The 13,435-nt window shown below is 47.4% G+C and overlaps 1 protein-coding gene across 1 annotated transcript in view; it reads right to left on the bottom strand.

Annotated features, from left to right (window-relative positions):
* Nucleotides 1-13,435, bottom strand: part of fip1l1a (FIP1 like 1a) — a 68,456-nt gene that overhangs the window by 12,156 nt on the left and 42,865 nt on the right. Inside the window, exons 11-13 of the mRNA XM_084307431.1 lie at nucleotides 8,944-9,001; nucleotides 5,849-5,904; nucleotides 3,170-3,371 (exon numbers count right to left, since the gene is read on the bottom strand). Coding sequence (XP_084163557.1) covers nucleotides 3,170-3,371; nucleotides 5,849-5,904; nucleotides 8,944-9,001 — 316 coding nt within the window. The remainder of the gene's footprint in view (nucleotides 1-3,169; nucleotides 3,372-5,848; nucleotides 5,905-8,943; nucleotides 9,002-13,435) is intronic.

Genomic DNA, 13,435 nt, shown 5'->3' with positions numbered 1-13,435 from the left:
AGCAGGCTGGGATGGCTTAGGGTTGAAGAAAGAGTACACCAGCTTAAAATGCTACTGGTTTTTAAAGTACTAAAAGAAACGGTCCCCAAGTACCTAGTCAATTATTTTAATAAAGTAGGAGATGTCCACAAACACGCCACAAGAGGAAGCCCCACGGACCTGGTCCCGCCGAGAGTCAGGACATGCATGGGGAAAGATGCATTTTTTTACTCGGCTACGGTAATGTGGAATGCCCTGCCAACATTTATAAAACTCCTGAACTCCCCTCTCGGATTTAAATCCGCCCTAAAAACATGGCTCAGCAGCAACTCAAATTGGTCTTAAAATGTTTTTTTTATCTCTTTTATCATAACTTGGCTTTTATTTCTTTTATCATGAGTTGCTTTTAAGGGTTTGCGGATTTTCTTTTAACATTAGTTAACTGTATGAGTTGTCAGGTTAGGTGTTTTTATAATTTTTATTTTTTTTAGAATGCGTCCTGTCAGTGTACATGTCCATTTGTGTTTCTGTGCCTTTTTATGTTCCATGTATGGACCACAATGGAAACAAGCCTTGGCTTTATTGTGTTTTATCCATTTTTGACCTGCGTTATTGACACTGTTATTGTCTTGTCTTTTAAAATGTTTTTTTTGTCATACGATTTGTGTCAAAATAAAGTATTCAATTCAAAAGTTATAGCCCTCAGTCCCTGCCATAAGCCTCTTGTGTCATTCTGTGCCATTTGTGCCTCCATCTTGTCGGCATACGTCCTCTTAGCAAGTTTGACAGCCTTGCGCAGAGTGTAGACTGTTGTCTTGTACTCTTCCATGTTTCCTGACTCTCTGCCCCGGTTATAAGCAGTGGTGCGAGAGTTCAGGGCTGCTCTGATGGTACTGTCCACCCATGGTTTCTGGTTTGGGAACACCCTCGCCTTCTTTGTGGGGACGATACTATCAGCCAGTGTTGTTATGAATGACACCACAGCGTCTGTGTAATCGCTGACGTCACTGTTACTCCTCCTGAACATTCCCCAACGACGATGTCTAGTGCGTCCTGAAGCGTGGCCTCTGATTGGTCGTCCCATTTTTTTACCTCACGTGACACGGCGGCGTCACGTGATCTCTGTTTATATGCTGGGACCAGCAAGATGGCGGCATGATCCGACGTGTTTGTTGCTCCCGCTAATGGTGGAGCCGGTACAGCCTTGTATCCGGCTCTGAACGGGGTGTAACAGTGGTCGAGTGTATTTCCTCCCCTTGTGGAGCAGACGATGTGCTGGAAGAAAGACGGCATGACTTTCTTCAGATTCGCCTGATTGAAGTCCCCGGCTACGATCATGGCTGCGTCCGGATGCTTGATCTGGTGTGTGTTCAGATGTTCGTGTAGTTCCCCTAGCGCCCTGCCGACGTTCGCCTGGGGGGGGGATGTACACTGCAGTCATGATCACTGCAGTGAATTCGCGCGGAAGATGGAACGGGCGACATTGGATCGTGAGGTGTTCCATGTCGGGAGAGCATGAACGGGAGAGTATCTTCACCTCCCCGGGGCTAGTCCAGCCGTTGTTGGTCATAAGGCATAGCCCCCCGCCGATGCTCTTCCCGGAGGCTTCTGTACGGTCCACTCTGAAGATGGTGAAGGAGTTGGAGGGAGAGATGCTGTGATCGGGAGTCACTGTTTTCAGCCAGGTCTCCGTGAAGCACAGGATATTGCATTCCTTCATCTCTCGCTGGAATCGGACCCGCGCTCGTAAATCATCCATCTTACTCTCTAGCGAACGAGCATTCGCCAGGAAGATAGATGGAATAGCCGGACGGTAAGCAGATTTTCTTAATCTTAATCTGATCCCGCTCCTCTTCCCCCTGTGTTTCTTCTTTGTCTTGCGGCCGTCTTTGTCTCCCGCGTTGTCTTTGTCTCGTCTGATCTCCGTTGGCCATTCTTGGCATGATACAGTGTCTCTAAACTCCTCTTTGAGTCCGGAGTTTAGGTCAATAAGTGACTGGCGGTCGTATGACGTCCCCGCCAGTGATGCTTCGATAAAAAAAGTAGTAAAAACAAACATAATAACTAAAAATTTGCACATTCGTTGCTGAGCAAAACCCATGGCGACTGACTCGGGTCGCGCCAAAAGAGGAGTAAGGAGCGAGAAGGGTGAAATAGGAAGAAAAGAGAGAAGGGTAGACTATGAATGTGAGAGAGAAGGATAGAATAATGTGAGAGAAGGTTATAATATGAAGGACGGAAAGAAGGATATAATAGGAAGGATAGTGAAGGATAGAATAGGAAGGAGAGAGTGAAGGATAGAATAGGAAGGAGAGAGAAGTCTATAATATGAAGGAGAAGGTGAATGATATAATAGGAAGGATATAGTGAAGGGTAGAGTAGGAAGGAAGAGAGAATGATATTATAGGAAGGCGAGAAATAATGATAGAAGGAAGAGAGAATTATAGAATAGGAAGGAGAGAGTGAAGGATATAATATGAATGAGAAAGTGAAGGACAGAATATGAAGGAGAGAGTGAAGGATATATTAGGAAGGAGAGAGTGAAGGATATAGGAAGGAGAGAGTGAAGGACACGAGGGGAAGAGAGATCATCAGGTTTTGTTCTTGGTGAACAATATGGAAAGAAAGCATATTATCATTACAGAAAATACTGTGTGCGGGCAGCTGGGTGGCACAGCGGACATTGCGCTTGTCACCAACGCAAGAGACACAGGGTTCGACTCCGGCTGTCGGCGTTGCCTCCGGCTTGGGCCAGCCGTCATACTAACTCAATTGGCAGTTAGCGGGTGGAAGTCGATGGGTGGTAATCTGGACGTTGTGGACAGCGACTCCTACAGGACGGTTGGGGACGCCTGCACAGCAGAGACAGGAAATGGCGGGGGTAGTGTGAGCCTCCCACACGTTACACCTCGCCAATGAGAGTCCGCACTGGCAGGTGAAAAGATGTGACAGGCTGCCTCCTCGTGTATCGGAGGGGACACGTGATGCAAGGCTTCTATCCTCCCTACAACTGGCCAGTGGGGGGCATATGCGAGCAACGTTCAAGACAGGGGAGGGGAGAATTGGCACAGTGGAATTGGGATGGGAGGAAAAATTGAAAAATAGGAGAAAAAGTGGACCAAACAAAGAAAATACTGTGTGTATGTAGAATGTACTGTATGTGTACTTGTTTTGGGTTGCGGTTGCTCACCTGTTGAGTGGCTGAGAAGAGGGACTGTGTTCCCTCTCTCGGTCTCTGCCTCTCTCTTTGTCTTTGTCATGCCCGCGCTCCCTGGATCTGTCTCCGCCCTTCTCTCGCTCTCTGTCCTGCCGTGCATAGTGTTCCCAGGCCCTGGCGCTGTCCGTCACTCCACCCCAGGAGGCCATGCTGCCTGGCATTAGAGGATACACACCTGAAGGGGAGGGGCGGAGACGAGCTGGTGAAGCTGATTGGAGGAGACATGCATCATGTTAGCAGCCGATACATGCACTGTCGATTTTCATTGTTGCAGAAGAATTCATCAGAACATAAATTAAGTATTCATCAGGTAATTCTGATCTAGACAGCTACCGGCCCCTTAGATCATTCTCCTGTAAGGGAGACCCACCACACCCTATATCCTGTAAGGGAGACCCACCACACCCTATATCCTGTAGGGGAGACCCACCACACCCTTTAGATAATGCTCCTGTAAGGGAGACCCACCACACCCTATATCCTGTAAGGGAGACCCACCACACCCTCAGACCTGGGCATTGTACGCCCGCGGGATGATTCTGACCGGCCCGCGAAAGATTACATGATAATAATTTTTTTTTTTTTTTACTTTTTTCTTTTCATGTCAACGTTCACACGCACAATATACGCTTAGGAGACATGCTCAGAAGATGTTGGTTCTCTTTGGATCCACCTACATATGTGAACAGACATTCTCAGTCATGACGTTTACCAAGTCCAGGTACAGATCCTCTCTCACTGATGAACATCTGGCAGCTGTGCTTCGCATCTCCACCTCAGACATGCAACCTGACTTTGATGGACTTGTTAAAGCTCAACAGAGACTGGATTTCTCACACTGAATGAAAAAAAAAAGAACTGAAGAACACTAAAATGTGGAAATATAACAAGTGAAATGGGACACTTGATATTTTTTTTCTTTTTTTTGCAGTTCTGAAAACATTAAATGTTTAATATAGGCATGTAAAGTAAAAAAGGCTACAAAACTGGGACACTTTTCTTTACACAGTTCAGTGACATGTCTTGTTTATTTTTGCTATAAGATGATGTGATGTCTTTAGAAAGCTAAGAAAATCCTTGTTTCAATAGTATATGAAACTCAAAATGCCCTTTGTTATTAATGTTTCACATTTTGTTCATCATTTTGGAAATAAATTCTATTTGAATAAATTATATTTTTGAAAGCTAACCTCACCTTTTAATTGCCAAATAATAACATACACTCTTACCAGGGGTCAAAACAATGCCATTTACTGCTTTTTATATAGAAATAAAATGTATATTATACATATACATAATTGAGTTTGGAATTTTGGCCCGGCCCCCCCAACATATTTTCAGTTGCTCATTCGGCCCCCTGGGAAAAATAATTGCCCACCCCTGCTTTAGATCATGCTCCTGTAAGGGAGACCCACCACACCCTATCTCCTGTAAGGGAGACCCACCACACCCTATCTCCTGTAGGGGAGACCCACCACACCCTATCTCCTGTAGGGGAGACCCACCACATCCTTTAGATCATGCTCCTGTAAGGGAGACCCACCACACCCTTTAGATCATTCTCCTGTAAGGGAGACCCACCACACCCTATCCTGTAAGGAAGACCCACCACACACTATCCTGTAAGGGAGACCCACCACACCCTATCCTGTAAGGAAGACCCACCACACCCTATCCTGTAAGGGAGACCCACCACACCCTATCCTGTAAGGGAGACCCACCACATCCTATCCTGTAAGGGAGACCCACCACATCTTTTAGATCATGCTCCTGTAAGGGAGACCCACCACATCTTTTAGATCATGCTCCTGTAAGGGAGACCCACCACATCTTTTAGATCATGCTCCTGTAAGGGAGACCCACCACATCTTTTAGATCATCCTATCCTGTAAGGGAGACCCACCACATCTTTTAGATCATGCTCCTGTAAGGGAGACCCACCACATCTTTTAGATCATGCTCCTGTAAGGGAGACCCACCACATCTTTTAGATCATGCTCCTGTAAGTGAGACCCACCCTATCCACCAAAAAAAGGAATACATGAACAATGTATCTTCAGAGGGCAACACTTGATCATCATCATCATCATCAACAACACTTAGCATATTTAGGACGCACTGCACACAAGCATTATTCAAAACAGAATATGTAGGACAGTTCATTCCTTTTCTATAGAAACATTTAGAGGAAAATACACAAAGCTGCGTGGCATTTCAAAATGTCTCTTCAGCTTGATGAAAGCGCTTTAGAGAACACTCGAGAGAGCGTGCAAAGAGGTCCTGCTAATTTCTGATAGAAGCTCGACTCCAGAGCCAAATCACATATTTTCTTTCTTCTTAAGGAAATGGCTCAGTTGGAAGACGGTTGGAAAGAAAATGGGGAAAAAATGTGGGAGGGAGCAGGCAATGAGGAAATTCTCTGAGTGACTGACTGTGGGCCTCTGGAGATAATATCCATCAACACATTCAGATTCATCACTCTGGAGATAATATCCATCAACACATTCAGATGCATCACTCAATTTGACTTCACCATGCTGTACCTCAAGGTGACCGTATATATATCCAGCGTGGCATCATTTGTAGGCTAACCACATGCCAAGGTTTTGTCACATGTACACATTTATAACTTATACAACAATAGACAGTTACCTGGAGAAAACGGATATGGTGGAATTGGAGGTCCATCGTGGCCTCCGGGGCGTCCGCTGGAAATGAGACAAAAAAAATAATAAATTAAAAGAGTGAAATGTGCATCGTCTCAACTCCCATGTGTAATAACACATGTGCTCTTCAATATAAGCGTTACATTTGTTTATGGTTTTGACCATTTGATGATTATCTTTTTCCGATCTGGAGGGAGTCCAGAGAGTAAGGCCATGTTGATCCGTTGTGTCTGTTCGTCTAAATCCGTTTTTAATTAATTATCAATGAGCAGTATACATTTGTTGGACACGATTGACACCGTGTCTGACACAGATTTGTGTCCGTTTTGACGGACAGAAAGGTTCGGAGAGGGTGAACTTCAGGAACCGATGGATACGTTACCGTCCGCAAAGCTGTTTTTTTCTGCACAGGCACCATTACGTTGGGTTCTAATTAAAAAAAATAACACAACTGGACAGTAATACTTTCCGTCAAATTCCTATCCGTCCTATTTGACGGATCAATGTGGCCGCAGCCTAACCTCTAACATGGAACAGTCAAAACACTCCAGTGATAAAATGATAACCCCTGGATGACATACTGTATGTCAAAGGACCTGTGGATCATACTATACATGCAGTATATAGGAAACCAGGGGCAAACATAGAGCATATGGGAAGAATAAATATGTCTCCCTGTGGCACCCGCCCAGGGCATACGTAGGAAGTCATCCATTGTAACGAGAGATGAAAGACAGAGGGCGAACAAACACAAGAGTTAAAGATGAATTAAAGAAGAAGGGAAGGTAGATGAGTCTGGTAACTTAATGATCAAAGTGTTGAGCTCTGTTTCCCCCCAGAGTGTTTGAAGTGACTGGCCAGTTGTCAAGGCGCAGCGTGCTCGCCCGTCAACCCAGGAGGAAGGGGTTGGACAGTGCGGATCTATTACCGTTATTGGCAGGATCCACTGCCCATCATCCACATGGCCTGGCGCCGCACATGCTTCCGATCGGAAACATCCGAGTGGGGGCCGAAGGTGAATCAAGTGTGTGAGGCCCGTCCAAGAGGACTGCTTCTCTCCAGGTGTGGGTCCAAACATACTACTCTATAAATACTCTGGCAAGCAGAGCTCTCTCTCTCTCTCTCGCTCTCTCTCTCTCTCTCTCTCTCTCTCTCTCTCTCTCTCTCTCTCTCTCTCGCTCTCTCTCGCTCTCTCTCTCTCTGTCTCGCTCTCTCTCTCTCTCTCTCTCTCTCTCTCTCTCTCTCTCTCTCTCTCTCTCGCTCTCTCTCTCCAAGCGAGTACAGGGTGCCCAGCAGCAAGTGGATAATGACTGCATGCATCAGAACAGAGACCTGCCCTACACCACTTTCCCCCTGGCCTCTGTATCTCATCACCATAAAACACACGTTCGTTTTAATTTAGCCTCGGATGCAATGCTAGCGCTTCAACACATCGCATTTCCTGCTTCGAGAGAGAGGACACGCTGACGCACATGCAACGGTGCATCAAAAGATAAGTGGCAAATCCCCTCTATGGTCGCAGGGCCCTCGGGGCAAGCGCGGTCTTTAGAGCGCGAGGCTGATAGCAGCGGAGAGTGTGGCCTAATAGAGAGCATGGGCCTTGGGAGCCGCATGGGCCCCCCTGGCCCCAGCGAGCAGCACGGGGAGCCAGAGGCCCTGCAACGCGCCAGGAGTACCTGCTGTTCCTAATATCCCCCCAGAGGGAAAGACGGAGCAGCAACACACAGCACATGTGTGAGGGAGAGATGTTAAAGAGGAAATGGTTCATAAATGGTAGGGAGTTGGCTGGCAGAGTTCAGACGAAAAGAAAAGCCCTTGAAGGATAATACGGATTTGGCAGAGGGGCCGAGATGTGAGAGGAATCATCCACACTGAGTGAAGTCAGGCTCACTGAGACACGGCAAAAATAGGAGGCTTCAGGAGCAAGGCAAAGAAGGGCTGACGGGACAGGAAGCAGAGAGAGAGAGAGAGAGACAGAGAGAGATACAGTAGAGAGATAGAGATAGAGAGAGAGAGAGAGAGAGATAGAGATAGAGAGGTGGATAGATGGAACAGTGTGGTTACAGGCAACACCGTCCAAAAGGAAATGAGCCAAAATGTGAACATAACAGGAGCGGAGCTGCATCTAGTCCTGTGTAAGAACATTGTATCAAGAGCCTGAGGTAGGATGTGACCTGCTTGTTATCCGAGTGGTGTAAATCAGAGCAGAGGGGTGGGAGTACTCAGAGGGGTCGGAACAAGGGGGGTGGAGGGGACGCCTGGGATAAACAAGAGACTAGAAGCCGACGCCGGCTTCTCGCTTTCTACCTTATTTGGCCACTGGTCCAGACGCAAGGTCAGCAGCGGAGCACAGTGTGCCGTGTCAACGCGACCTTTTAACTCACACAGATAAAGCCGTGGCATCAGGAAAACAGGACCAAATATGCAAAGGGTTCCCATGTTGTTTCTGTTGTCAAGACGGGAGACACCATGCCTGCCTCGGTCGGACGATAGCCCTCCTCCTACTGTACATCCACTACCGGTGCTGCCAGACATCATTTTACTCCAGTTGTTCATCTCCAAGGGCACGTTTTCTCAACAATCTCTAAACTACTCCCTTTCCTGTGTGTTCCGTCTCCTTATTTGAACACTGTATCCCTGCATGGTTATCATGCTGTCTCTTGCCTGTGTGTCCTCCTGGCTCCAGTCTCTCTGTTACGGGAGAAGCTCTGCTCTCTCGCCCTGTCTCTGTCCTTCCTGCTGTCTCTCGCCCTGTCTCTGTCCTTCCTGCTGTCTCTCGCCCTATCTCTGTCCTTCCTGCTGTATCTCGCCCTGTCTCTGTCCTTCCTGCCGCCTGTCCTGCTCCTCCTAGCGGTATACCTGTATAGCATAGTTAACAGCCGACTGGTACTGTGCAGGATACACACAGGATACACACACATATAAATACATAGAGTTTTGGTATGCATTACATCAACTTATCAACATTATAGTTTATAGTTTTATTAGTGCAGTTGGATTTCCAGTCATGCTGATACATTTGATATAGTATATACTACGTTTTTACACCCCTAATTCCAACAGGTATTGTTAGAGACTCACTTATCCAAAGTAAGGATGAGGGAGGGTGGTGGAGGAACTCCTGGAGGCAGAGAGAAACCTGCACAGGAAAAAGAGAGGAGAGGAGAGGATAGGAGAGGAGTATTACTGTCAAGTCATTTCAGGTGCCTCACAGTTAATAGAACACTACACCTCCGACCAAAGGAGTAACGGGTCAGACAATCATTCTCCCCATCAGACCATCATCGCCATGTGAGGATTTCCTGTCTCAAGCATGGCCCAGAGAGTATATGTATACAACATCAACAACAAAAAGTAGGTAATAGTGACAGTAAAACTATCATCAAAACAGCTATATCTGACACAGAGAAATTATTTCAATTCAATTCAACCTTTATTTATTCTCGAAAAGGACAATGAGGTCACCGTCATTTTCAATGTTGTCGAGACATTTCAATGTATATATTATTTTTTTACAATATAATAATAACCATCTATATAGCACCTATCACATATGGACCGCAGCCCAAAGTGCCCCACAGCAAATAGGCTTAGCACACAATTAACATAGGCATAGAATTAGTATACAGTTGACAGGATAAAAACAATGCATACATAAGACAAGTGCAGACATAAGCATAGGTATAAAAGACAATAAAAGTAGTGCAACGTAGAACGTGCAGACATAAGAATAGGCATAAAATAAGTACAGTGTACAATAAGTACAGTGTTGCTCGAAGGCATGTGAACTCCCCCGGAACAGCCAGTCCCCCAAACACCCCACACATCAATCCCCACCACATCCCCATCCAAGACACACCCCCCGATAAAGCATGTCATGACCGAAAGGAAACACAAACAGCCCGCGTGCCACTCACGGCGACGGGGATGCCACCCCCGCGGGACGCTCCATCTCCCCCGGCCCCGGCGACCTCGCCACCACGAGGAAACCAGCGAACCCCACGCCCCCACCCCCAAACTCCACGGAGGAATGACAGGTGACACGCACCAGGACCTGCAGCCATGCCAAAGGAGCAACGCAGCAAGGCAACGACTCCAAACACTCAAGCAGACAGACACAACAGCGGCCAAATGAGAAGACATTCCTTACCACGTGGAGGAATAGCGATGAGCCATAGTCAACAGTGGGCCCTATCTTTTCACCTGGCCTGATTTGCCGGTCCTCTTCCACCATGTGCAGGTGTCTTAAAGGAAAACTCCAACATTTTGGGAAATTAGCTTATTTAACATCTTCCCTGGAGTTAGACAAGAAGATACATACCTTTTTTGTCTCTGTGCATGCATTAGGCTTAGGGAACAGCCGCTCCGTTAGCGTAGCTTAGCTTCATCACTGGAAGTGGGTCAGACTTATACCCTGACGTTCCCTACAGCAGTGGTTCCCAAAGTCGGGGTCGCGACCCAAAGGTGGGCCGCGAGCAGCCACGGGAGGGCCGCAAGATGATTTCCAAAAAAAGTTTTTTTTCTTTTTTCAGGCCACTGAACTTAGAAGCAGGCCAGGACAGTGTTTCTAGTTGTATTTTTTTTTTTTTTATCCACTTTTTCTCCCATTTTCTATATTTTCTCCCATCCCAATTTCGTATCATCCAATTCAACCCTCCCCTGTCACGAACGCTGTTTCTTGCCTCCCACAAGCCGGCTGCAATGTGGACTAAGTCATACATAGCACAAGTCCCCTCCGGTACTTGAGGTAACAGCAGTCGCATCTTTTCACCTGCGCAGCTCGATCTCTCAGTGTCGAGGAGTAACGCGTGGGAGGCTCACGCTGCCCCCGACACTTCCTGATTCTACTGCGCAGGCGCACCAACCGACCTGTAGGAGTCGCTGTCCACAACGCCCGATCCCCACTGTAATATTCCGCTAAACGTCACTCTTAGTGTCTATAGGGAATGATGGAATCGGGGCGACTGCTTATTGGGTTACCGTTTATTCTCACGTCCCGGGCAGCAATGACAACACAAAGAACAGCGTCTGCATATCGGATGACTGGAATACGTAACACGTCATCACGCACGCATCATTGCTGTGCTGTGGTAGGCTATGGGCTACACAGATATCCCTAGGATATTACATCTCCCTTCCTAAGATGAAACTCACGGTGGCAACCTAGAATCCTGAAAACATTACTTTAGAATATACGGTACCGTTTGTTCTATATTCACACACCTGTGGACCATTATTTATATTCAAACAATATAGGCAGAAACGGTATACTTAAACAATATAAGTAGAAAACGGTCTCAAGACATGTCAATTATTATGATAATTACAGTAATTACAATATCTCCTCCTCTCCTTTTTTTTTTTTTTTTTTTTTTTACATGCATTTCACTTTCACGTGGCCGTAATGATTCAGGGTCCACTGAGTAGGGTCTTAGGATCTTAAATGTCAAGCTTTACTCTTGGCTTAACGACGCGACCAGATCTGGTAGTGATGCACTTAGAATGTTCATCCGGACCTTCAGGTGGTGGACATTCCGGTGATGCCATCTCCGGCTGCTGGGGCTGGGTGTTGGCCTCCTGTGCCATTGTTCGGTGGGTACCTTGGTCAGTCTCTTTTGTCTGTAACAGGTGACGTCTGTTGAGCCTGTATTCCTGGCCTTCATCAGTACGAACGTGGTAAGACCTTTCAGCGCCTGCTGGTTGAATGACAGTGGCGGGCTTCCATTGCCCATTATTCTGTTGGAAACGGACGGCCTCTCCGTCCTGCAGTCGGCAACGGTCTTGCTGTCCGATCATAGTAATATTTCTGTCTTTGTTGGCATAGTTCTCTCTTGGCGCGCACTGTGCTCTGGTTTACAACCTGTGGTCGTAGCTGCTGACTGGTGGTGGGGAGGATAGAGCATAGGCGTCTGCTCATGAGCAGTTGTGCGGGTGACTTGAGGTTGTCAACTGGTGTATTTCTATATTCTAACAGACTCAAGTATGGGTCCTTGTTGTCTACTCTAGCCTTCTCTAACAGTGACTTTGCAATCTGGACTCCCTTCTCTGCGAGGCCATTGCTCTGGGCGTAAGTAGGGCTGCTAGTTACATGTCTAAAGTCCCAGTCCTGTGCGAATGTCTTAAATTCATTGGAGCTATAGCATGGGCCGTTATCACTGACTACGGTTTCTGGTATGCCTAGCCTTGCGAACTGGGCTTTGAGCATTCGCACTACGGCTGATGTAGTGGTGCTGCGTAGTTTGTCTACCTCAATGTACCTGCTATACTAGTCTACTGTGACTATGTAGTCCTCTCCATGTAATGTAAAGAGGTCTGTGGCGACGGTCTGCCATGGTCGGTCAGGTATCTGATGAGATATCATTGGCTCTTTGGGGTTGGAGCTACGATACTGTTGACATGTGCTGCATGAGCCTACCATTTCCTCTATTTGTCTACCCATTCCAGGCCAAAATAGCACATCCCTCTCCCTCTCTTTAGACTTTTCTATACCCTTGTGGCCTATGTGTATGCGTGTTAACATGTCCTGTCTCAGCGTGTGTGGCACGATAATCTTCTCACCCTTAAAGAGGACGTCGTCCATCACTGTGATCTCGTCCCTGTGGTTCCAGTAGTCGGCAACACTGGGTGGACACATCTTTCGTGTCTCAGGCCATCCTGACTCGCAGATCTGTCTTAGGGTGATGAGCTGTTGGTCTTGGGCGGTGGCTGCTTTGATCTCAGTCATTTTGTTGTCGCTCACAGGCAGGGTGCTCAGGACTGTGTGTACTTGTGTGTCCATACCCTCACTTAGTGTGCGGTCGTGGTAGGTGATAGACTTTCTCGACAGGGTGTCCGCCACTGGAATGTCTTTCCCTGGGCGGTGCATAATGACGATGTCATACCTTTGGAGCTGCAGTATCATGCGTTGCAAACGCGGCGGCGCAGCGGCGAGGGATTTTCTGAGGATCGCCTCGAGTGGCTTGTGGTCTGACTCTACCACTACCTGTCGACCATACAGGTACTGGTGGAACCTCTTGCATCCGAAAAGGACAACGTACAGCTCCTTTTCTATTTGCGCATAGTTCTCTTCGGTCTTGTTCAGAGCTTTAGATGCGTACGCGACTGGCTTACCGTCCTGCAGTAAGACTGCGCCTAGTCCGCTTTTTGAGGCGTCGACCTGGAGTCTCACAGGTTTGGTGTGGTCGAAGTATGTGAGGACGGGGCCCGGCTCACGGGTTATGAGCTCTTTCATCTGTTGGAACGCTTGGTCGTGCACAGGGTCCCACTGGAATTCACTGCTTTCCTTCACGAGTTGGCGCAGTGGCGCGTTCACGTCGGACAGTCCTGGAGCAAACTTTGAGAGGTATGTGACCATTCCTAAGATAGTTTCCAGCTCAGCCTTGTTCTTTGGCGGCTCCATCTCCCTGATCGCTTTGACCTTGTCTGGGTCTGGTCGAATGCCTTCCTGTGTCAGTCTGTGACCGAAGTAGCTTACCTCGGTCACACAGATGACACTCTTGTCTGGGTTGAGTTTCACCCCTCTTTCCCTTGTCCTTTGTAGCATGGCGCGCAGGTTGGCATCATGCTCGGCTCT

This window comes from Notolepis coatsorum (assembly GCF_963971535.1).
Source record: "Notolepis coatsorum genome assembly, chromosome: 2".
In the NCBI taxonomy this organism is placed as follows: domain Eukaryota; kingdom Metazoa; phylum Chordata; class Actinopteri; order Aulopiformes; family Paralepididae; genus Notolepis; species Notolepis coatsorum.
Note: the sequence above shows the minus strand (reverse complement) of the source record. Positions and strands in the feature narration are given on the sequence as shown.